The sequence below is a fragment of the Balaenoptera physalus genome (assembly GCF_965194825.1).
Source record: "Balaenoptera physalus genome assembly, chromosome: 2".
Taxonomy (NCBI): domain Eukaryota; kingdom Metazoa; phylum Chordata; class Mammalia; order Artiodactyla; family Balaenopteridae; genus Balaenoptera; species Balaenoptera physalus.
The window spans coordinates 167,750,589-167,773,816 of NC_138883.1; the positions used below are offsets into that span (position 1 = coordinate 167,750,589).

The 23,228-nt window shown below is 42.5% G+C and overlaps 1 protein-coding gene, 2 long non-coding RNA genes and 1 pseudogene across 6 annotated transcripts in view; 1 reads left to right on the forward strand and 3 right to left on the reverse strand.

Moving 5' to 3' along the window:
• LOC309654966 (uncharacterized protein C10orf67, mitochondrial) overlaps positions 1-3,760 on the reverse strand; it is a 117,287-nt gene extending 113,527 nt beyond the window's left edge. For all 3 annotated transcript variants that reach the window (XM_082449732.1, XM_082449734.1, XM_082449733.1), the window contains exon 1: positions 1,225-3,760. In XM_082449732.1, the coding sequence (XP_082305858.1) occupies positions 1,225-1,388 (164 nt within the window). In that variant the 5' untranslated portion in view covers positions 1,389-3,760. The remainder of the gene's footprint in view (positions 1-1,224) is intronic.
• On the forward strand, positions 1,787-21,746 carry LOC309655037. The gene is made up of 3 exons (XR_014260569.1): positions 1,787-1,924; positions 8,604-8,662; positions 15,469-21,746. It is a non-coding gene; the product is annotated as an uncharacterized lncRNA (long non-coding RNA).
• On the reverse strand, positions 9,709-10,163 carry LOC309655017 (large ribosomal subunit protein eL30 pseudogene; annotated as a pseudogene). Its single transcript has one exon. The product of its transcript is annotated as a large ribosomal subunit protein eL30 pseudogene (transcript).
• Positions 12,043-15,469, reverse strand: LOC309655060. Its single transcript, XR_014260592.1, has 2 exons — positions 13,430-15,469; positions 12,043-13,104 (listed from the first exon to the last, which is right to left on the reverse strand). It is a non-coding gene; the product is annotated as an uncharacterized lncRNA (long non-coding RNA).
• Positions 21,747-23,228: the final 1,482 nt, after the last annotated feature.

Consider the following 23,228-nt stretch of genomic DNA (forward strand, 5'->3'; position numbering starts at 1 on the left):
TTTCCTGACTAGAACTAAACTTCACAAAGGACGGGCTAATGTTGGTTTGTGGACCGCTGCTTCCTCACGGGCTGATTCTTCCCTCATTCCGGGACTGCAGTCAGTACTGAGCCTCTCCCGCTCACACCAGACACCTGAGCACCAGCACAGTCCCCCCGGCACTGCAGGTGAAGAGAAACTCACACGGGCATCAGTGGCTCCTTTGTTCACGCAGCAAGCACTAACTGAGCCCCTGGCACTGTCAGTCTGGCCGCTGAGCACCGCCAGTGCGTTTTGCTGGAGAAGCTCCCCACCACGGAATGCTGCGGAACCCAGGGCAGGAAGTCATTCCTCTCAGTCAACCACTAGAACAGGTGAGACACTGTGCCCACCGAGCTTACCGTCCGCTGCTGCCAATATGTGTTTTCACAACCACCAATCAACCAGGTTCGGATCTCTTTTAACAAACGCTCCCACTTAATACAGTTGAGCGGGGGCAGCTGGTCTGGCGGCACCATTTCACTGCGTCGGCCCCCACCACTGGGCTCTGGTCCCTTCTTTCCACTCGGGAGAGGCCTCAGTGGGCGGGGCTTGCCTCTCAGCCAGCCCACCGGGCACCACGAGGCCCTTGTCTTAGGGCCTCCACAGCAGCTAACCTAGTGCAGGCCACTTACGGATTTCAAAAGGTTTTTAGAAAGAAAAGTACCTTTTTTTTTTTTTTTTTTTCCCCGAGAAATATCAGCTCTACATTATCCAAATAAAACTGGAGCAGAGGGGGCAAAGAAGGATTATGAGATGGAAAAACTATAGAGAAGGGTCAATAACAGATAGTTACATTGGCAAACACTTCTGTGGTACTATGTACGCTATACGTATGGCATTCTTACAAACACCTTACTCAGATTAACTCACTGGATGTTCGCTATGAACTATTAAGGAGGCACTATGCGTCACCATCACCATCGCGGCTGCTTCCCCGATGAGATAACAGGCACAGAGAAGTTGGCTAACTCGCCCAACTCTTGGGCCCTGTAGCGTGTCATTAGGATTCGAACCCAGGCAGTCTGGCTCCAGAGTCCGTGCTTAGTGTACAGTAGTACATTTTAGAAATCAAAACAGCAGCACTGTGGCCTGGAGCCAGGAGCCCGCGGAGCGGTGGAGCGCGGGAAGGGGCGAGGCGCGCCGGGTTGACCTGCGGGAGGGGCAGGCAGCGCGGGCCGGGGCGCCGCAGCTCGCGCCGGTCACCTGGGGCTGAACTGGAATTGTTCAATAGTGGACTCGAGGTTCTCGATGATCTTCCAGCACTCCTCGGTCTCGGGTGCGTCGGCACAGCTCTCCATCGGAGCCGCGGAGGTGGCAGCTGGGCCGGGCGCCTCCCGCCGAGTCCAGGACCCGGCGTTCGTTGCCATGGCGACTCCCGGGGAACCGGCAGAGCGCCGGAATCCTGAGGGCGCGGACGCCGCGGGCGGCCTGGAGACTGCCCGGGAGTCGACGCGCTGCCGCTTCCACGGCCCGCCTGGCTCACGGCTTCCTGCTCTCGGTTCGCACGGGCCAGGCCGCCGCTGACATGTCCCCAGGAGAGCCGGACTCCTGTAGATAACCCTGCGGCAGCCCACCACGCCCCGAACTCTCCGCGCCTTCTCCTGTGCTAAAGCTCTGAGCTCAGCCTCCTGCGAGGCCCGCGCACTAGGGGGCGTGTATGCCTGAGCTGTTCTCCTACGTCAACACCCCTCGCCTCGCGACGTTAGACGGAAGCTCGACGGCCCTCGCTTTCCTGACCTTCCTCCCTATGCTAAAGGTCAGCTTCCGGGAGGATGAAAAATAGTGCACCCATCTAATAACGATGCCCTTTGCATAATGAGCCTTGGGCTCTCAGAGCAATCCCATAATAAGAGGGAAGCAGGCAGCCTGATGAATTGCCTATACCTGCCAGTTGGCCACAAACGTAAGTGCTCGTGGACAAAAAATTTTTTTGCAGAGATTAATCAGGTTTACATTCCTATTTAATATAAAAGGTCAGAACTAACGCATCGTTTTAAGCTATACCGTGTTGTGTGGAATTCATTTTTACTGCTTCTACAATAATAAGTTCCTTATAGTGAAACTGTTGCTAATCCTTTATTTTAAATTATGTACCACTCATTGACAATGATAGCAAACATCTATTCTGATATCATCAATATGTCATTGCCTGGTTTTAGAACTAAGTAATTTCAATTTAGAACTAAGCATTTCAATCTGTTGTCTACAGGAAAACAAAATATTTTCTTCTCTCTCATAATAATTATGTAAAAAGAAGTTAGTTTGGTATTGGATGCTCAAAATACAAAGAATAAATCACTGTAGCATTATCACTACTCTGTATTTAAAGACAATGATGAAAAGTCCCAAATGCCAAACAAAATTCATAACCAGTGTCAACACAGTCTTCCGTGAAGATTCATTTTTCCTTCGGGAAGTTGAAGAAAGGAGAAAAAGAGCTACTTTTACTCTATGGTGGTTTTTATTTTCAAAATCTAACTTCTAAGTCTACGTAGGAAAATTTTACTATATAATGAAAAGAGTATTTAAAAAATATATGCATATGTAAGTGTAATATATGTATAAATTAAATTGTCTTAAGTGAATTTTTATTTTACCACAATGCATATGAAATTTTTTAAATGAGTAAAATTCCAAGTTAAAAAGCCTGATCCATTTTTAACCAGGCCAAGATAGTGAAAAGACTGACAAGCTGTTGGCTGTTTCACTAATGCAATGCTAAATGAATATTTTGAAACTGAGGAGGGAGATCTCGCAGTAGATTTCATGAGTCATTGGTCAGCTCCGTGCAGTGTTTGTTGACCTATAGGGATTGCATAGTTACACCATCCCACAAAAACATGTACTGAACAAAACCTTTTTGTTTGCCCATGCTATATAGCATATCAAGGAGCTTCAGATTTCAGCGTCTAGGAGACCAAGTTATGATGATGATTGTTTTTTGAAACTATGAACTACATAACACTTCTTATCAGTTACCTACATTTATCTCTCAGGTGTTCTGCCTTATGAAATTGTTCATTTCAGATCATATTCCCGCCTCCAATACTGTCACTGTCAGAGAATTTATTATACTAAATGCAGGCCTTTTGTATCACATGTTGAGTTCATTGATGGTTGTTAATGGAAAGCTTGTGAGCTCTGGATTAAACATTAAAAAAAAATGGTAGCTCTGAAACTTGTTTTAGTACATTGGGCAAGGTTTTTGTTTTTGTTTTTGTTTTAACATCTCCGAGCCTCTCTTTTCTCACCAGTATGAACTAGATAATCAGCCTGTCTCTGGGTGGTTGGAAGTAATCCATAAAGCAAGAAAAGCAGGCAGCACATGAAACACACTGCAAGTCGAGTGCTAACCAGGCCTTCGAAGAGTGTGTTCCTTCCTTCTAAACCACAGCCGAGGAATGTACTATTTAAAGTTTTCCATTTTAAAAAAGTTGAATATTTCATAAGCGAAAATAATTTTTACTTGCTAAATTAATAGGACTAAGGCCCCAATTTTACGTTTTCAAGTGCTTCTCTGAAACATGTATAAATTTAATGTGTCCTTATATGAAAATATCACCTACCAATTATTAAAAATGTAAACATCTCAGATGAAATAGCATGAGGATTTGATTGAGTCAAGTGCTGGCTCTAAACATAGTAATTTATATATTGCAATTGGATATTATCAGTTCTAGAGTCTAGTAAAAGTAAAAGCCAAGAGGGTTTCAGTGAAGGTTTGTAATTTAAATTCTTTCTAGAGTGCTTATTTTTCTTTTATCATCAGCTGTAATCTAAGATTATGTGGTACAGGCTCTGTTATGTAAACTTGTTTTATGTCGTGCTTCATCCAGAACCAAAATTCTTAAATAAAGAGTTGTAACAGGAAATAGCAAGGCCCTTAGCCAGGACAATATTATGCTACTAAATCCTTCATGGAAAAACTCCTGAGACTAGATCATTTTAATGTCTTAAATTTTGCTGCCATGAGATAACATGTCCACTCTTATAAAAAGCCATCAGTAAGTGTTTGTTGTCTGGCTAAAGCTGAAAACCAAATGAGAAGCATGATAGGGAGTTTGGACAGGAGTAACTTTGATATGGAACTTAGATCTTAACTGCCAAATGCCCTTGATTGCTGTAGTAAAGGGTATCCTCTATTTAAAGCTAAGTCTAGAAGGGAAATCAGTAAAAATGTAAAAAAAATGGTAGAGTTTAGCCATCTGCAGAAGTGAGTCTATCTGAGATGGGGATTCCCTGGCGGTCCAGTGGTTAGGACTCCCTGCTTCCACTGCAGGGGGCACGGGTTCCATCCCTGGTCGGGGAACTAAGATTCCCCCAAGCCAGATGGCATGGGCAAAAAAAAAGTGAGTCCAGGGGCTTCCCTGGTGGCTCAGTGGTTAAGAATCCGCCTGCCAGTGCAGGGGACACGGGTTCAAGCCCTGGTCTGGGAAGATCCCACATGCCACGGAGCAACTAAGCCCTTGCACCACAACTACTGAGCCCACGCACCACAACTACTGAAGCCCGGGCGCCTAGAGCCCGTGCTCCACAGCAAGAGAAGCCACCGCAATGAGAAGCCCGCGCACTGCAATGAAGACCCAATGCAGTCAAAAATAAATTAATTAAATAAATTAAAAAAAAAAAAAGAAGTGAGTCCATTTGAGAGAAGATTTATGAACCTGGGGCTGAAGGGAATTTGGGAAATCTCCAAGTCTGGTCATGTGACCACAGTGGATCTTCATGCCTGGGAGATAGGACATCTGTAACATGTCCACTGTAATATATAGTGAGGTGGTTCAGAAAAGGTAGAAGTCTGAATGGAGAGTAATAAAAAGGCAGTTACCGTATTTCATGTAATCTATCCAAAGGTGTTAAAAATGTGAATCTTAGAATCAGTGAAAGAAGGTATAGTAAGAATTTATCAAACAGAAATCTGTTCAGGGCGCTCCATTTCATCACATCATAGAGGGATCTAGTCTCATGAGATGTGGAACACTCATCAGGCTTTTCCATAACTTGGATAAAGTACCTGTATAGTACCATCTAGTTCTCTGTTCTTTCTCCAGTGTCACAAGGCAGCTTGCCAATAACTAATCCAGACTCACAGGTACATAGATTTCCAAGAAAGAATTGGTGTAAACAGCAAAAATGTGACTTTGGTTAGTGTGAGTATTCATCTATAGCCTGACCTAACGAACTGATAAAATACAGGATTTAGACCCACCTTCACGAGGGCTAGATTCAGAGGCAAGGCTTTCCCCACAACAAACCTGCAAGTCAGCCTTTGCCTGGGCAGTCAGCCCAGCTCATTAACATCCTGTAACTGCAGTTTTAGGCATCCGTCGTTGTCCTTCAGCTTCAAACCCTATCTTGGAAAAGTGGTAGGAAAAAAATACAAATTTAGCAATTTTGAGAACTAGCAGAGAACAGGGGCATAGGAGAATACAGTAACATGAAACCCAGGTTGTTACTGTTACAATATATGTTTATTTACCTGGAAATACTTTAGTGTACACTGAGAGGTATTATGTACATGTGACATGGGTTATGCTATAACCAAGCATGTAACCAAGGTGCTGATCAGGGGCACACAATCCAGGGATGGTCCACCCACCGTGGCTTATCAGGACGCCCACACGACAGAAGGGACTACTTCAAGCTCTGCTGTTAACTGTTCTAAACCAACAAGCCACACTGTGCCAGTTAATATATGGCACGTCAGCAGTGGGTTTTTATTGAATGTAGTGGTCTATTGACTATCACGGTAGATGTTAGAAGCAGGCATGAACTGGTGAATTTAAAGATCTTCAAGCTATGTAAGTCAGCTAACATAGTTCATAAATCCTCCCACCCTTGCAGGAACAGTATGCAAGAACCTCAGGAAGGCTGTAACTTAAACCCTGAGGGATGGGGCTTGACCCCTTGCCTTCTGTCCAGCCTTTGCTGTATAGTTGCCCGATGCCCACTGAAAGGGCCTAGGAGCTTGCTTCTGGAAAGTTATCACATCTGCTTCAAGGGAACCATCCACACCTGGCAGTAGTCAGAACACCTGAAAGAACAGAAAGGTGGGACTTTGTGGACCTCTCTGAACAGGCTGCATAAACTGTTTGGGCCCTGCTTGCTAATGAGTGTTTTTTAATTTCTCTTTTGTTTGTTTGTTTGTTTTTGCTTTTGTTTTTGAATGTTTTTTAAATAAATGTCTGAGACTTGCTTTCATTATAAGCTGAGAGCAAGGTTGTGGGGAAATAGCTAACCTTGACCTTCATCAAACTCCTTTAAAGGATACGACATTTATCTAAAGAAACCTAAGAATTGCATGTGACCAAATTCGGTCAGTTTTTTGGGAAGCCAGAGAAATCATAAAAACTTCCTTAATATGACTGATTTTGATGTATAAAATCTGTGTCTTATTCATCCTTGTATCCCCAGGACAACCCATGCCATCCACATAGTAGGTGTTCATTAAGTATTTATCAAGTGAATCAATGACTAACTCTGAATAAGTTCTTTAAAAAGGCCATTCCTAAAGAGTTGTCTACCTAGTAGTTGACACCAAGAGAACTAGGCAGGCAAATCCTGTTGGCTGCTTTCTAAAGGGTAGGCTGAGAGATTAATCCAAGATGCCAGTGCCTGATGGTTGCAGGAATTCATGTGCAACCGAGGGAGAAACAAGATATTTCAGGTTAGAGAGATCTTCATGTTTTGCTACCTCCTTCACGAAAAAGGAAACCCCTTCTTTCTTCAATGTATAAGTGAGGAGGGGGAGAGGATTGCAAATGAGAACTTCCCATCAGGAAATTCTAGGGCTAGATTCAAGCCACCAATTGAAGAGACTGGCCCAATAAGGAGACATGATATGTGTCTGTGATTGTTAGTTTTATGTGTCAATTTGGCTGGGCCATGGTGCCCAGATCCGTGGTCAGAGATTATTCCAGATATTTCTGTGGGGGGGGGGGTTTGGATGAGATTAACATTTAAATCGGTGGATTCTGAAAAAAGCCTATTATCCTCTGAAATGTGGGTGGGCCTCACCCAATCAGTTGAAGGCCCAACTAGAACAAAAGACTCTCCTCTACCTGAACAAGAGGGAATTCTGCAGCAGATGATCTTCGGGCTTGAACTTGGACATTGGCTCTTTCTTGAGTCTTCAGCCTGATGATCTTCAAATTAGAACAGTAGCATCAGCTCTCCTCTGGGTCTATAGCCTGTTGGTCCACCCTGCAGATTTTGGATTTGCCAGTCTCCATAATCATGTGAGTCAATTTCCTAAAATAAATCTATCTATATACTATATTATATACAATCATCCTATTGGTTCTGTTTCTCTGGAGAACCCTAACAGAGTGACCAATGAAAAATTAATAAATTAATCAGAGGATACCATTATATTCTTTGTAGCACTTAATGCTGATAATTGTAAATGTGATGGTTAATTTTATATCAACTTGACTGGGCTAAGGGATGCCCAGAGAGCTGGTAAAACATTATTTCTGGGTGTGTCCATGAGGGTGCCTTCAGAAGAGATTAGCATTTGAATGGGTAGACTGAGTAAAGATCCCCCCTCACCAAGGTGGGCAGGCATTATCCAATCTGTTGAGGAACTGTATAGAACAAAAAGGTGGAGGAAGGGTGAATTTGCTCTCTGCTTGGGCTTGGACATCTATCTTCCCTTGTCCTCAGACATGGACGCTCTTGGCTCTCAGGCCCCCGGACTTAGACTGGCACTTAACTCCATCGGCTCCCAGTTCTCGGGCCTCCAGGTTTGGCACAGAACTATATCACCAGCCTTCTTGGTCCTCCAGTTTGGTCCTCCTCAATCTACAGTAGATGGTGGGACTTCTCAGCTTCCATAGTCACATGAGCCAATCCTTCATAATAAATCTTTCTCTATATCACTTATATCCCATTGTTTCTGTTTCTCTGGAGAACCCTGACCAATACAGTAAGTATACTAAAAGGACCGAGAAAAATAATTATTACAAGTCTAACATTTACTGAGTGCTGACAATGCCAGGAACTTTTCTAAGCACTCCACACACTACTCATTTAGTTGATTACTCGCAATTTAAAAAGGAGAAATGGAGACACCAAGAGGTGGATTTACTTGCCCAAGTTCACAGAGCTTGCAAGGGTAAGCTCTGTGCACTTGGGCTCTGAACACTGACGGTCACACTCCAGAGCCTACACACTTAATTGTTATGCTATATTGCTTCACCAAATTGTCATGAGGAACAAATTATTTAGTTCTTCCCATGATGTTAGTTTTGGCAAATGGCCTGAGAATTCTCTCTAAAGCTGTCAGGCCCATATCGGCAACTTAATTATGAATCTATGTTGCTAGGGCTGCTTTAGAGAATCAAATACATTAGCACACTGTCTACCAGACCCCACTTACTGGGAAAATTCACCTTTGTGCAATATTAGTGAGAATAAGAAATGAAGCAAAAAGATGTGTATCCTTAGAAGCTACAAAGTTCATGCTGAGGACCTATTTGCTTTACTCCTAGGAAAGCTTCTTAACCTCTTACTCAGACTCTATATATCCTAACCATCATGTACAATTCTAACAGTCTGATATCTTCTTTCTACCTCTACAGCCAATAAAAGCTGGGGGACGAGCTGCTGAAAATGATCAGGACATTGACAGCAATGAAAGGTAACGGCTGGCACAAAAAAGACTGTAAAAAATTCATAACAAAAATTCAGATCACATGGGAGGCTTAGGCCACTGTGAGTAACAAAGAGACTTATACTCATCACTGGCCCTGAGGCCATCACTGTAAAATAACTAAGGTTCATAATAATGACCACGAATCACTGATTCTCCTTAATGCAACTATTTTAACACACTCTCTTTAAAAGGCCGGTGTGTGTATAAAACAGTTTAAAAAATATTGTCTCAATTCTACAAGTTATTCTAGCTTGATTCATTCTCTGAGATGATTTTCTATAAGCTGAAATTTCATTTTATTCCTTAAATGATAGGTAACATTTCTCTGTCATTGGCATGGGATTGCTTTGCGGTGTTGAAATGTCAAAGAGTTTTCGGAGCTGAAGGGACCTTAGAACTGGTATACTTTAGTCCACTCACTCAAGGACATACAGGTAGTTAGGCCACAGCTACATCCAGGATTTCTTTATCCGTTGGTCTGTCACAGGGTATCGGTGTATTAGGCTGTTATGCTACAGCAACAACCAATCCTAAATCTCAGTGACTCAATACAACAAAAGTTAATTCCTTATTCACACTACAAGTCCCACAGAGTTGGCAGGAAGTTCTGCTCCACACAACAACTTAGGGATCCAGGTGATAGAAGCTTTGTCTATCTGGAACACAAGGCCTCTTGAGTCATTTCACCAAGAAAAAGAAGGAGAAAGTGTCAGGCACCAGTTATTAAATACGTTGGCCCCTTCCACCCACTCCATTGATCAGAGAGAGTCACGGGGCTCCACCAATTGCAAAGGCAACTGAAAAGTCTATTCTTCCAAGTGCTCAGGAGGTAGAGGGGAACTGATGTTGGGGAGCACTAGTAATATCTACCAGGATTCCTTCCATCACATCACCCTTCTTAAATAACTTTGCAAACAAGGTAGTGATGGAGATAATAGCAATGATGAAGATGATGATGTTGATGATGATGATGGTAACATCTGATGTTTGCACAGGTCCTTAAGGTCCAGAAAATGCTTCTCTCATTTGCGTTATTATTATTATTATTTTTTTTTAAAAAACAAGCTTTGGCCAGTTTTATTAAAGAAAAATTGTGCATGATTTACTTTTCACCGGTCTGTTCTGGCATGCTTCTAATGATAACAGAATCACCTGGATCAATGATAGCCAGTGTGCATACTCTGTGGTATTTTCCACACGCTGTGCCCAATTCAATATTATTGCCAGTGTGGTGATGGACACCAGTTTTGGCCAACATGGCATAATACTCTATTTCAGATTTCCTCAAGGCTGGGCAGTCGTTGGCGAGGCTGACCAGTTTCGCTTTGCCTTGTGTGATCATTTTCAGAGTCTGCTTGTACCCCAGCGTGTACTTTCCACTTTTCATAACGAGTTGGAGCCTAGAGTTGATCAAATCCAGTGACTTTTTCGAGCAGCTGCCAAGATGGCTGGGGAGCAAGAAAGCTCTCATTTACATTACTTTCTTTTTTTGAAGATTTATTATTTATTTATTTATTTATTTAATTTATTTTTGGCTGCGTTGGTTCTTAGCTGTGGCTTGCCGGATCTTCGTTGAGGCACGCAGAATCTTTCGCCGCAGCGCACCGGCTTCTCTCTAGTTGTGGCGCGTGTGTTCCAGAGTGCGTGGGTTTTGTAGTTTGTGGCACCGTGGGCTTTCTAAGTTGAGGTGCCCGAGCTCAGTGGTTGTGTCACCGGGCTTAGTTGCCCTGCAGCCTCTGGGACCTTAGTTCCCCGACCAGGGATCGATCCTGCGTCTCCTGCCTTGGAAGGCGGATTCTTTACCACTGGACCACCAGGGAAGTCCCTCGTTTACATTATTAATTCAACCGTGTGCAATAACATTCCTCTTTCATATGAGAGAATTGAGCTCAGAGAATGTTCAACTGAATGGAGTGATTGGCTTAGGATCACATCAATGAGTATCTAGGAGATGAAATGCTGAACGTTTAGTCACAGCTGAAGAGGAGGCCCTGAGGGGAAAGTAGGATAGGAGTTTAACCCAGGAAACGGCAGATATGAGAAACCCAGTCCCAGAATTCACTGCAAAGGAGCTTTGAAGCATAAGGGATGAAAGAAGGAAAGACAATAGTGGAGCTCGTTTCTAGTTGTGACTCCTTTACTTCTGACCATATACACCCTTTCTTTCACAACAAAAAATGCCTGGCCTATAAGCAGAGACACTTAATATTTATTACACTAGTAAAAAAGAAAGTAAAAAACCACATATCCTGAATAGCATGTATTAGGTGTTACGTAAGAACACTATTAGATTTGAAATATCACATCTGGCCTAGAAATTTAAGGCAACTCATTGCTTTCAACTCATTGAATCTAGACGTGACAAAACAAATTACAGTTGTGAAATAAATTGATCCCGCTTGAACTGTGGGAGAACTTAACAATCAGGCTTTTAGAAGCTGAGGTAGCCAAATGAGAACGGCAGACCCAACCCCACAATAAATATTTAGCTGTACGTTTAGCATTAAGTTTGGCACAGAATACAGAGGAGACGTCTGGTCTTCTGGAAACTTACACATTGATGAAGAAGACAAAACTAATACATGTAAAATGATACACATTCCTGTAAAACAATAAGCTGCTACAATAGCAGTATTGTAAAGTCTACAATAAACTGCTGTTTTGTACAGTGAAAACTCCAAATGATGTAGGAAATGTGAAGAAAACGAAATGCTAAGAAAGAAAGAGGGAAAAAACTGAAGGAGGAAGACTCAGTGAACTTTTCATAGAAAAGCTTGATGTGGACCCAGGAATGGAAGCTGAATACAGTCTGGATAGGTGGAGAGGAAAAGAGAATCAGTTCTGGAAACAGCATGAACAAAGGCTCCAGATACACTGTGTTCCTGAGAAAGTGCCTGGCCCTGGCTGTGGCACACCAACTTGCGTTGTTCTTAGTTGTGTATGTGTATCTCTGTCCCATAGATTATGATCATCTCCAGGAAAGGGCCTTATTTATCTTTGTGTAAGTGGCACAGGCATTGCATGTGGCACATAGAAGGTGCTCAAAACTCTTTCACTGGGGGGCTACCCTGGTGGCACAGTGGCTGGGAGTCCACCTGCCAGGGAAGGGGACGCGGGTTCGAGCCCTGGTCCGGGAGGATCCCACATGCTGCGGAGCAACTGGGCCCATGCGCCACAACTGCTGAGCCTGTACTCTGGAGCCTGTGCACCACAACTGCTGAGCCCTTGTGCCACAATTACTGAAGCCCACGTGCCTGGACCTGTGCTCCGCAACAAGAGAGACCACCGAGGTGAGAGGCCCACATGCAGCAATGAAGACCCAACACAACCAAAAATAAATAAACAAAATAAATAAAAATTTATTAAAAAAAAAAAGAAACCGTATGGTAATGTATGGAAACTAAATTTAAAAACAAAAACATAAACAAAAATCTCTTTCATTGGGAATTCCCTTGTGGCCTAGTGGTTAGGATTCCAGGCTTTCACTGCCGGGGCCCCAGGTTCTATCCCTGGTCAGGAAACTAAGATCCCACAAACTGCAGGGCCAAAAAAATAAAATAAAATAAATAAAAAGAACCTGGAAGAATGGGTAGGATTTAAAAAAAAAAAGAAGAACTAACCTTCAATAATACCAACAGCAACATCTGGGGGTTTATCTAAACTTTACAAGAGTTGCGAGTAGTATCACCTCAAAGACAGGGAAACAGATGATGATGCCTTCTCAGACGTAGTGGTTACGGACATTTCTGCTGCATTGCTAATGAAATGTTAGCTTCACAAACTTTTATTTATGTCTCAGTTTTCTGAGACAGAATCTGTATTTTATTGGCCTTTGGGCAGATCATTAGAGGAAGGACTGAACGGGTAATTTACCTCCTCAGTCAGGAAATCATTCTGACTAAATGGGTTTCTTAATAAAGTGCAGCATCTTAGCCAATCTCGACTTCCTCTCCTTTGGCACAAAGGAAATGTTCAGCTCTTTTGTTTTCAAAAACCTCAAGGTGTATCAGTTAACCAGCTGTCCTGGATGTGGCTTTGCTGGTTTGTGTACTGCTACTGAATGAATTATAAAAGAAAACAAAAGAAAAGAAAGAAAGAAAGAGAGAAAGAGAAAGGAAGGAAGGAAGGAAGGAAGGAAGGAAGGAAGGAAGAAAGAAAGAAAGAAGGAAGGAAGGAAGGAAAAGAAAGAAGGAAGGAAGGAAAAAAAGAAAGAAAGAAAGAAAGAAGGAAAGAAAGAGAGAGGGAGGGAGGGAGGGAAGAAGGAAGGAAGGGAGGAAGGGAAAGCAAAGAAAGGCCAGGCGGGAGAGAAGTGATTATAGTAAAAAGATCCAAAGCACCAGTGGGTGAATTTCAGCCTTGGTTAGAAACTCTAGTGATAGTAGAGGCCACTCAACACCTACTTGATTTTTTTTTTTGTTAAAAAAGAACTCCTGGGCTTCCCTGGTGGCACAGTGGTTGAGAATCTGCCTGCCAATGCAGGGGACACAGGTTCGAGCCCTGGTCTGGGAAGATCCCACATGCCACGGAGCAACTGGGCCCATGAGCCACAATTACTGAGCCTGCGCGTCTGGAGCCTGTGCTCCGCAACAAGAGAGGCCGCGATGGTGAGAGGCCCGTGCACCGCGATGAAGAGTGGTCCCCACTTGCCGCAACTAGAGAAAGCCCTAGCACAGAAACGAAGACTCAACACAGTCATAAATAAATAAATAAATAAATAAAAGAACGTGAATTTCTTTAAAAAAAAAAAAGAACTCCTTTGCTTTAGGAATCAAAACATCTAATCGTTTTCACCAACACTGTGTTCTGTGGATGTCTCTCAATGCATTTTCTCACAAAGATTTAGTAACAAAAGTTCCTATTAGGTGTCATGTTCTCAAGACTTTCCTCTTAGACAACATTGAGTCAGGTGGTCTAAGGGCTCAACCTACCACCTGGGCATCAACAAAACATCTGAGGAACATGCATAGATCCTTCAGTGGACCTCAGCCCCAGACATTTAAAAAAGCACATTTCCCTTGCAAAGTCCCAGGAAAGCAAGTACATGGGCTGATCTGTGGATGCATAGAAGATTATATTCGATTTTTATTTGGTTCAATGAATCAGAGGTGCATTTAGACGGTGATGTTGTATATTTTGGTTGGTGCTGCCTCTCCCCTGGAGCCTGCCAGGACCATGCAGCAGGTGGCACCCCAGCAAACCAACCAAAGACAGAGCAGGGATACTTCTGGGCTGGCTTATCTCCATTACCCTGGAATTTAAAACCACCACCACTATGCTGTGTAAAATGACCTCCCAGGATATTTTGCTGCTTTCTCCAGCCCTGGGCTTGTACGAAGCTTTAATAAATACTTGCTTTGAATTTTATCTGCTCAGATCCTTTTAATGGAATCATTTATTTCTCAGTCATCTCTATAGCTTCTCTTTGACTTCAATCCTCAGCTGTTGGAAATAGCACTTCTAAAAAAGCCTTCCCTGACCACGCTGGCAGAAACTTGTCTTTATTCTCCATTTCCCTCTTTTGCTTTATTTTTTGTCATAGCACTTATCACCACCTGACATAGTATATATTCATTCGTTGATTGTTTATCTCATGTGCAAGCACACACATGTGCACACACACACTAAGCTACATGAAAGAAGTGAATTGTTTCATCTGTACCTTATTCCAAATGCCTAGAAAAATAGATGGACAATAAATTTTTTACAGGATAAATAGTTCAATGAATCTGCCTCTCTATTCACTGATTGATCCATTTAAATACGTAGCTTGCATACAGGTTAGGATCATGGGCTCAGGACGCAGACTGCTTGAATCCCAATTGCTCCACTTAGAAGCTGTGTGGCCTTTGGGCAATCACATAACCTCTCTGTGCCTCAGTTTTTTTGGTCATTAGTGTAACAGAAATAATAACAATATATATCTTACAAAGTTTTTATGAGTATTAAATGAGACATTAGACAGAAAGCACTAAGAACAATGTCTGGCCCATAAATAGCACATAAGCACAATGCCTATAAAATCTCATGTGCTCAATAAATGTTAACAATCATTTACTCAGCAAATATATTTTTTTAATTTTTAAAAATTTATTTGTTTGTTTGTTTGTTTGTTTGTTTATGGCTGCGTTGGGTCTCCGTTGCCGCGAGCGGGCTTTCTCTAGTTGCGGTGAGCAGGGGCTACTCTTCGTTGAGGTACGCGGACTTCTCATTGTGGTGGCTTCTCTTGTTGCTGATCGTGGGCTCTAGGCACGTGGGCTTTGGTAGTTGTGGCACGCAGGCTCAGTAGTTGTGGCTCACGGGCTCTATAGCACAGGCTCAGTGGTTGTGGCTAATGGGCTTAGTTGCTCCGCGGCACATGGGATCTTCCCGGACCAGAGCTCAAACCCCTGTTCCCTGCATTGGCAGGCAGATTCTTAACCACTGCGCCACCAGGGAAGTCCCAGCAAATATTTATTGAATGTTTACCACAGGCCAGGTGCTATAGTAGGTGCTGGGAATACAATGGTGAACAAAACCAAAAATGGACCCCGCCCTTATAGAGCTTATAGTACAGTGGGAGAGACAGTTATTAATCCAAGTAAACACACACATGAATGCAGAATTAAAACTGCCTTAAATGTTAAGAAGAGCTTGGGTGAGAGTATATTTATAGGGTCACTTGATCTGGTCAGAGACGGAAGAGAAAAATTTCTGGGGAAGTTATGTATGGTGGGGTGAAAATGGATATAACATCCAGTTTCAAGTTGTTTTGTGTTCTGTGCTATTCTGTCACCCCCTCTTTTTCTTCAAAGAGTCAGCAAGATAAGAATGAGTGAATAGCCTTGAGTTTATGGTGATTTTGCCTTGAAGGAGAAGAGGCTGGTCTCTGCTTAGGGAGCTGTGCTAAGAATGGACTTCAGCCCCAGGCACAGCACGTGGGCAAGTGGAAACGGACAGGAGACTGAAGTCTCCTCCTCCTGCACCTATGCTGGGGGTTTAAAAAAAAATCCTAGGAAAATATGGGGATGTATAATTAAGCCATTTTATTTGGACATAAAGGGAAAGTGGGAGTGAAGTCTAGAGGGGTTTTGAACATCTGTTCATTTAAATAAACATTTGTTCATAAATAAAGTAATTGTTTTATTTATAAATAAAATTTGTAAAATTTTTACCTCCGTAAAAAATAATTGTTTTTCCTTTTTGGTTTTCCCTTTCATTCTTGGGCTATTTAAACTGCAGGCATTCTTAAATGGTTGTACTCATAGGGCACAAATAATTTCATGTCTTGCTTTTATGTGGTGGTGCATAGTCTTCATAATTATTCATATTAATCATCTTTTTATAAGGAGAGAAACTGAGCCTTAGAACATTACTGATTGCCATCCTCAGCAAATTAAAGGCTAATGGCCCTTTGTTTGAAAGGCAAGTCTTTGGACTGGAGAATTCAGTTAGTTGCACTTCATCCCCTCAGCTAACCCAGCACTTCAGCCGGATGACTACACAGGTGCATTTAAAGATGGGGGTTAAGGAGTCTAAAGGAAAAAACCCACTCCTGTGTGTCTCCTCTATCCTCAGTACTCCACTACAACACGACTTCACTTCTGACCCCAGATGTGTGGTTTTTCTACACATCAAGCCATTCTGCAACACCAGCTGGGCGTCCTACAAGTTAACTCAATTCTGACACTATTTACCTGGAGACAGCATCAGATCCCACATGCTAAAGGCTCAGTCCCGCAAGAATGCCCCTGTCCTCCCCCTTCCGGGGCCAATTGAAAGTCCAGGTTGTCACTTGTGCTTCTGACTGACCAGCTAATTAAATTAGCTATCAATTCATTTCCTAGAGTGGCTCACAGAACTCAGGAATACAGTGTACTTACTCGATTACTGGTTTATTCTAGATGGAAGAGATGCATAAGGCAAGGTCTGAGGAAGAGAGCGAGGACGCCTTCTCCGGTGCACCAGCTTCCCAGTACCTCTATGTGTTCCCAGCCTGGAAGCTCTCCAAACCTTTCTTATTGGGTATTTATGGAGGCTTCATTACATAGCCATGCTGGACTCTAACGCTGGTCACTTGTGACTGATTTAACCTCCAGCCCCTCTCCCCTCCCTGGAAGTTGGTGCGTGGGATTGAAAATGCCAATCCACTAATTTGATTTAATCCTGATTGGTTCCCCTGGCAACCAGCCCCCATCCTTAAGGCTTTCCAAAAATCATCTTTTTTTTTTTTTTGGTCATGCCATGTGGCATGTGAGGATCTTAGTTCCTCGACCAGGGATGGAACCAGTGCCCCCTGCTGTGGAAGCGGGGAGTTTTAACCACTGGACTGCCAGGGAAGTCCCCCAAAAGTCACTTATTAACATAAACTCAGGTGTGTCGGAAAGGGGCTTGTTATGAATAACAAAAGACATCTTTATCACTCTATCCTTTAGGAAATTCCAAGGGTTTTAGGAACTCCATGTCAGAAATGAGGTGAAGACCAACATATATATTTCTTATTACAAATCACAATATGGGTGGGGGGGGAGGGTCAGAGGGACAGTCTGTGGCCAGAGGGAAGGCATCACAAGCCAAGCCCATGATCTTGGACACACTGGTCTCATTAGCTTATTCACTGAGCTGGCCGTCCGAGAAGACAACGAGAATAAAAAACAAAACTACAAATTGTTTCAAGCTTTGGAGTCCGAAGAATTATTAAAAGTGATCAAAATATAGTAATAAATAAGACACTGTTGACATCAAAATAGGGAGAGATACAATTAAAATTCATTAAGACACAATAAGACACTCTCGTCTAGGCTTGCAGTAAAAGGAACTTTGCCAAATGAATTATTCAAGGAGAAATGAGCTGAATGAGGGAATCCTCTCTTGGCTTGGCAATAGTTTAGACTTAGTGCAAACTTTCTCCCCAGGTAATAGTATAGCAAAAAGTTACAAAGAAGCATGTTTATTTGTTACTTGAGTACTTTACAACAGTGCAAAGCTTGGCATTAGTCCTCCGATTATAGTCTGAACCTTTCATAGTAACTGAGGAAAATGAACATCTGGAGTGTAATCGTCCATTTTAAAATTAATTAATAACAGATTCAAGAAAAGTTTGTGGAATCCATGTGAATCCTTTTCCTACTATTCTAAGGGAAAATTTTAAGCAATATCAATGAAAGAGTGTTTGTGGGGTGTTTGTTTGTTTGTTTGTTTTTGGCAGTCTTGAACATGTTGTGCCCGAGGAAAGAAGCCAGATACAAAAAGCCATGTGCTGGATGATCTCATTTACATGAAGTATCCAGAATAGGCAAAAGAGACAAAGTGGATTAATGGTTGTCAGAGGCTGCAGGGAAGAGAGAAGAGGTACAAGGTTTCTTCAGGGGTGATGAAAATGTTCTGGAATTAGATAGAAGTGATGGTTGCACAACTCTGTGAGTATGCTAAAACCACTGAATTGTACACTTTAAAAGAGTGGGGAAATTCCCTGGCAGTCCAGTGGTTTAGACTCCATGCTTCCAATGCAGGGGGCGCGGGTTCGATCCTTGGTCGGGGAACTAAGATCCCACATGCTGCACGGTGCAGCCAAAAAAAAAAAAAGTAAAAGGGTGGATGTTACGGTGTGTGAATTATATCTCAATTAACAAAAGAAGAAGCATGAACACTTCTTTACCAGAAGTTCTCAGAAAACCTCTCCTTACCTATCAATGATCTGAACTACAGTACGTGAATGAACCAGTGTCCTGGGGGACGCCCTGTGTCCAGTGAGAAGCATGTGGGTCCTGAGTGGCTTAGATTCCTCAGGGTCCATCCCCTAGAGCTAGGATCAACCCTCTTCACCCTATGACTGCTACAAAAAAGAAAGAGGTGCCAAGGATGTGGGGCAAACACAATTTCTATTCCTGTGCTTCTTTTCTCCTGGCATCCCACACCTTGGGCATGTCTTTATATCTGTTCGTATTCTATTATAATGTAGTATAATTGTCTCTCTGCTGTCTCCCCTACTATATCGCAAGCTCCTTGAATGCAACAACCTCTGAGTATCCCCAATGGCTAGTACAGTGTCTAGTCATGGAAGGTAATCAGTAAATGCTTATTGAATAAATGATTGATGTGAAACTTGGAAATATCTCCTATTCTGGCTGATGGTCAAAATCCCCAGAATCAGCAGTTCCTTATTTGTATGAAGCCCTGCCTTCTGATACATCCTTAAGGCATTACCCCCAAAAGGATAAGTATTGAATCACTCATAGCTTTGCGTGAGTTTGTTTTATCAGCTCCTCTCTGACTCAGGGAAGAGAACTAGCCTGGGCTTCCCAGAAGTAGAAAAACATGGAGAGGAACTTGTCAACCTGACCTTTTAGTCTGGAACCAGCTCATGTGACAAGATCATGACCTAATAGTTTTTTTCTGTGTGTGTGTGTTTAAAATATGAATTTCCAGGCTTCCCTGGTGACACAGTGGTTAAGAATCCGCCTGCTAATGCAGGGGACACAGGTTCGAGCCCTGGTCCGGGAAGATCCCACATGCTGCGGAGCAGCTAAGCCCGTGTGCCACAACTACTGAGCCTGTGCTCTAGGGCCCGTGAGCCACAACTACTGAGCCCTCAGTGCTGCAACTACTGAAGCCCACACGCCTAGAGCCCGTGCTCTGCAACAAGAGAAGCCATCACAAAGAGAAGCCTGTGCACCGAAACGAAGAGTAGCCCCTGCTCGCCGCAACTAGAGAAGGCCTGTGCGCAGCAATGAAGACCCAACGCAGCCAAAGATAAATAAAATAGAATTAATTAATTTTAAAAAGTATGAATTTCCAATTGTTTAAGATATACCAATGCTTGATCCAACTTGCTATATCTCACACACACACTCACACACACACACACACACAGTCACATCCTCAGAGATAACTCCAGTTTCTGAAATGGAAAAGAGGCATTAGGCATCTTGAAGCAAAGATAAAGGGGAAATGAAGTCTTAGTAATTTAAAACAGTTCTTTGAGGTGGTAAATCAGCGTGGACAAAGGGGGAAGGATAGAGATAATTTATATTTTGTTTGAATCCCAGGGGCCTCTGATAAGGAGCTTTAAAAATTTTTTTTTAATTTATTGGCTGCGTTGGCTCTTAGTTGAAGCACGCAGAATCTTTCATTGCAGTGTACAGGGTCTTTGTTGCAGCACACGGGTTAGTTGCCCTGCAGTCTGTGGGAGCTTAGTTCCCTGACCAGGGATCGAACCCACATCCCCTGCATTGGAAGGTGGATTCTTGACCACTGGACTACCAGGGAAATCCCTAAAAAGGAGCTTTTGATAAGATCTATAAGGATACCTTCAGCTCTAAAGCCTTAAAGTTGTGGGATTCATCAAAGAATAGTTTGTTTGGGAAAGCATTTAAAGAGAGGTCATAGAAAATAATCTACAGCTTCAATTCTTTAGCTAAAAACTTTAATAGTGTTATAATTACTTTGGAAAAGCAAGTATACCATGAGCTCTGAGATTTATGGATACAGTAAACTCACTAAGCAGGAATTAGCAAATCAATGAAGGGAGGAAATTTCAAGTCTACATTTGTAGGCAGAAAATAAGGCAGGCAGAGCTCTATTAAGGGCAAGTGACAAGTGATGCAATTAGAGAAAAACAATTCAATCTAAATTTAATCCTTAGGATTAGGATTAATGTTTAATCCTTTTCCCAGGTTGTATTTGAGCTATCAGGTACAACCTGGGAAAAGGATTAAACATTATCATGGATATGAGAACTATATTCTATAGAAATATACACAAAATTGGATGTTTACATCGATACTATTTATAACGTTGAAAAACTGGAATTGTAATTGTTTTTAAAATGAAATTGTTTTAATAAGTTATTGTACATGTATCCATGAAATAATATATAGGTAAGAAGATACACTGTTCTAATAACTACCGGGAGGCACTCTGGGAACTTGATGAATTACCTTGATGTATGAAATACTGGCTTGTGAATCCATGATGTCAGTACAAGTAACAGGTATTATTAAAAAATAATGATAAAAATTTAAAACGTGTCTGGTGACTCAAGAAGGTTTTCGTGGGGCTTCCCTGGTGGCGCAGTGGTTGAGAATCTGCCTGCCAATGCAGGGGACACGGGTTCAAGCCCTGGTCTGGGAAGATCCCACATGCCGCGGAGCAACTAGGCCCGTGAGCCACAACTGCTGAGCCTGCGCGTCTGGAGCCTGTGCTCCGCAACAAGAGAGGCCGCGATAGTGAGAGGCCCGCGCACCGCGATGAAGAGTGGCCCCCGCTTGCCGCAACTAGAGAAAGCCCTCGCACAGAAACGAAGACCCAACACAGCCAAAAATAAAATGAATAAATAAATAAATTTAAAAAAAATACATCACTGCTTCTTCTGATCAGGGATTTTAAAAAGAAAAAAAAAAAGAAGGCTTTCGTGGATTGTCTGGGGCCAGTTATAGTAATTCTAGGGGACTCGTTGGGACGCAGAAAAAGGTCTCCTGCAAAACCACATGGGGGATGGAGGACAAGGTGGGAAGGTGAGGAAGGAGCTATTTGGTTGTTTACATCTTTTTCAGGAAGCATGCCTGAACTCCACAAGGAAACAAGGCAGAGGATTCAGGGCTGACACTCGGAAAACCCCTCAGGACCAGGGGGCCTGAGCTGTTGGCAGTGCCTTCTCTTAGAATTCCAGCCCAAAGGTTTTCAAAAGACACTTTAGAAGATAGGATTAAATAGATGACAACCTATTTTTAAGAAGGTAGATAAAAAAATCTTTCCTCCAGAGGCATTCCATGTGAGTCCACTTGGATCACAAGATGAGTCACTTCTGAACGTTTCCTGCAGCCTCCGAAATTCAGTAGCCAATTACTTCCACAGAGAACAAAGCTCAAGAGTGAAGGGAAGAATGGAAGAGCTTTGAAGGGCCATTTCCACTTGCTCGTAAACACTCTGAATGAAATGTAAGCTGTTCCAGGTGGTACCAGATTGATTGTATATTGCTCCATCTTTATCTTGGCTCTCCAGACAACACATTTTACTTGGGATTTAATTGTCCTTTACTTCCTCATACCTTCTCCTCCCAATCAATTAATAATCAGTAAGCCTTTAATTAAGCATTCTTTTTTTTTTTAAATTTATTTATTAATTTATTTATTTTTGACTGTACTGGGTCTTCGTTTCTGTGCGAGGGCTTTCTCTAGTTGCGGCGAGCGGCAAGCGGGGGCCACTCTTCATCGCGGTGCGCGGGCCTCTCACTATCGCGGCCTCTCTTGTTGCGGAGCACAGGCTCCAGACGCGCAGGCTCAGTAATTGTGGCTCACGGGCCTAGTTGCTCCGCGGCATGTGGGATCTTCCCAGACCAGAGCTCGAACCCGTGTCCCCTGCATTGGCAGGCAGACTCTCAACCACTGCGCCACCAGGGAAGCCCAAGCATTCTTATATACAGCGTGTAAGATCCTTTGATAAAGACACTTGAATAAAATGTAACAAGGGGATGCACGTTCCATTTGGGAACATATGTTTACTGTGACTCCTGAGTCGTTCTTTTTTTTTTTTTTTTTTACATATTCCTGAGTTCTTAATCCACTAATGTCAAAATGACCCATGGGGGGAAATGGTGCCCAACTGATGAACTGTTCCTGCAACGTTTCAATGCAATTCCCAAACCCTATATACTCAAGAGTGGACCTTTCTGTGCAAACTTGTTATTGTTATTCTTCAAATCTGATCTATCTATGCCATATTACATAACAAATAATTGGCTACAAATGTATCCATGGTACAAACCTTGATTTCACCAAGAAAGAAAGTACATCATAATTACTAGGTTTCTCTTTGGTGATTAATCAGAGAACTTTGAACTTGCCTTCCACACAACATAGAGGAATATTCCCATGCCATTGCAGAACATTTGGTATCTCACTGCAAGAATGGGTTGCATGCTCCCCGAAATATTTTAGCAACCTCTGACTCTGCCAAATTGTTTAATACCTACAGGATAACACAAAAGAATTTGAATAGTGTTTCAATTATAAATGCTTCAGAAGAGATCTAGTGATGTGACTATTACAAGGAAAAAAAATCCACGGTCCATTTATTGAACTCTCTGTGAAATAAGCACACTGCAAACAGTTGCTCTGATTCATGCCTCAAGGCTGTTCTACTTAAGCAGGCTCTCAAGATCCAACAAGTCATCTGGTGACTCAGGCAACTGCTGAGCAGAAAACAAAATTGCTCCGTCCAACATGTGTTTCTGAAGCATTTACTGGGTGTAGCTTTTATGATCCAGCTGAGTCCTTTTTTTGCAAGACTTGCAACAAATTATTGAATCAACAAAGCGAAACACGTCCGTAGCATTCCAGAAGGATCCCCTAATCTAAATAAAAAATATACAAGTTACAACTAATCTGCACAAATGCGCATAGGGAGGATTGTGCTAGACCAATTTAATAAAAAGGCTAATGCTGGCAAAGTGCATTTAATTTGGTACAGTTTCATCAATTAGTTATACTTGACAAAATCAGAACATAAAAATATTTTAAAATTTGACAGTTTGGATTAATGAGATCAACTCAATGGACAATCTGCTTAAACAAAT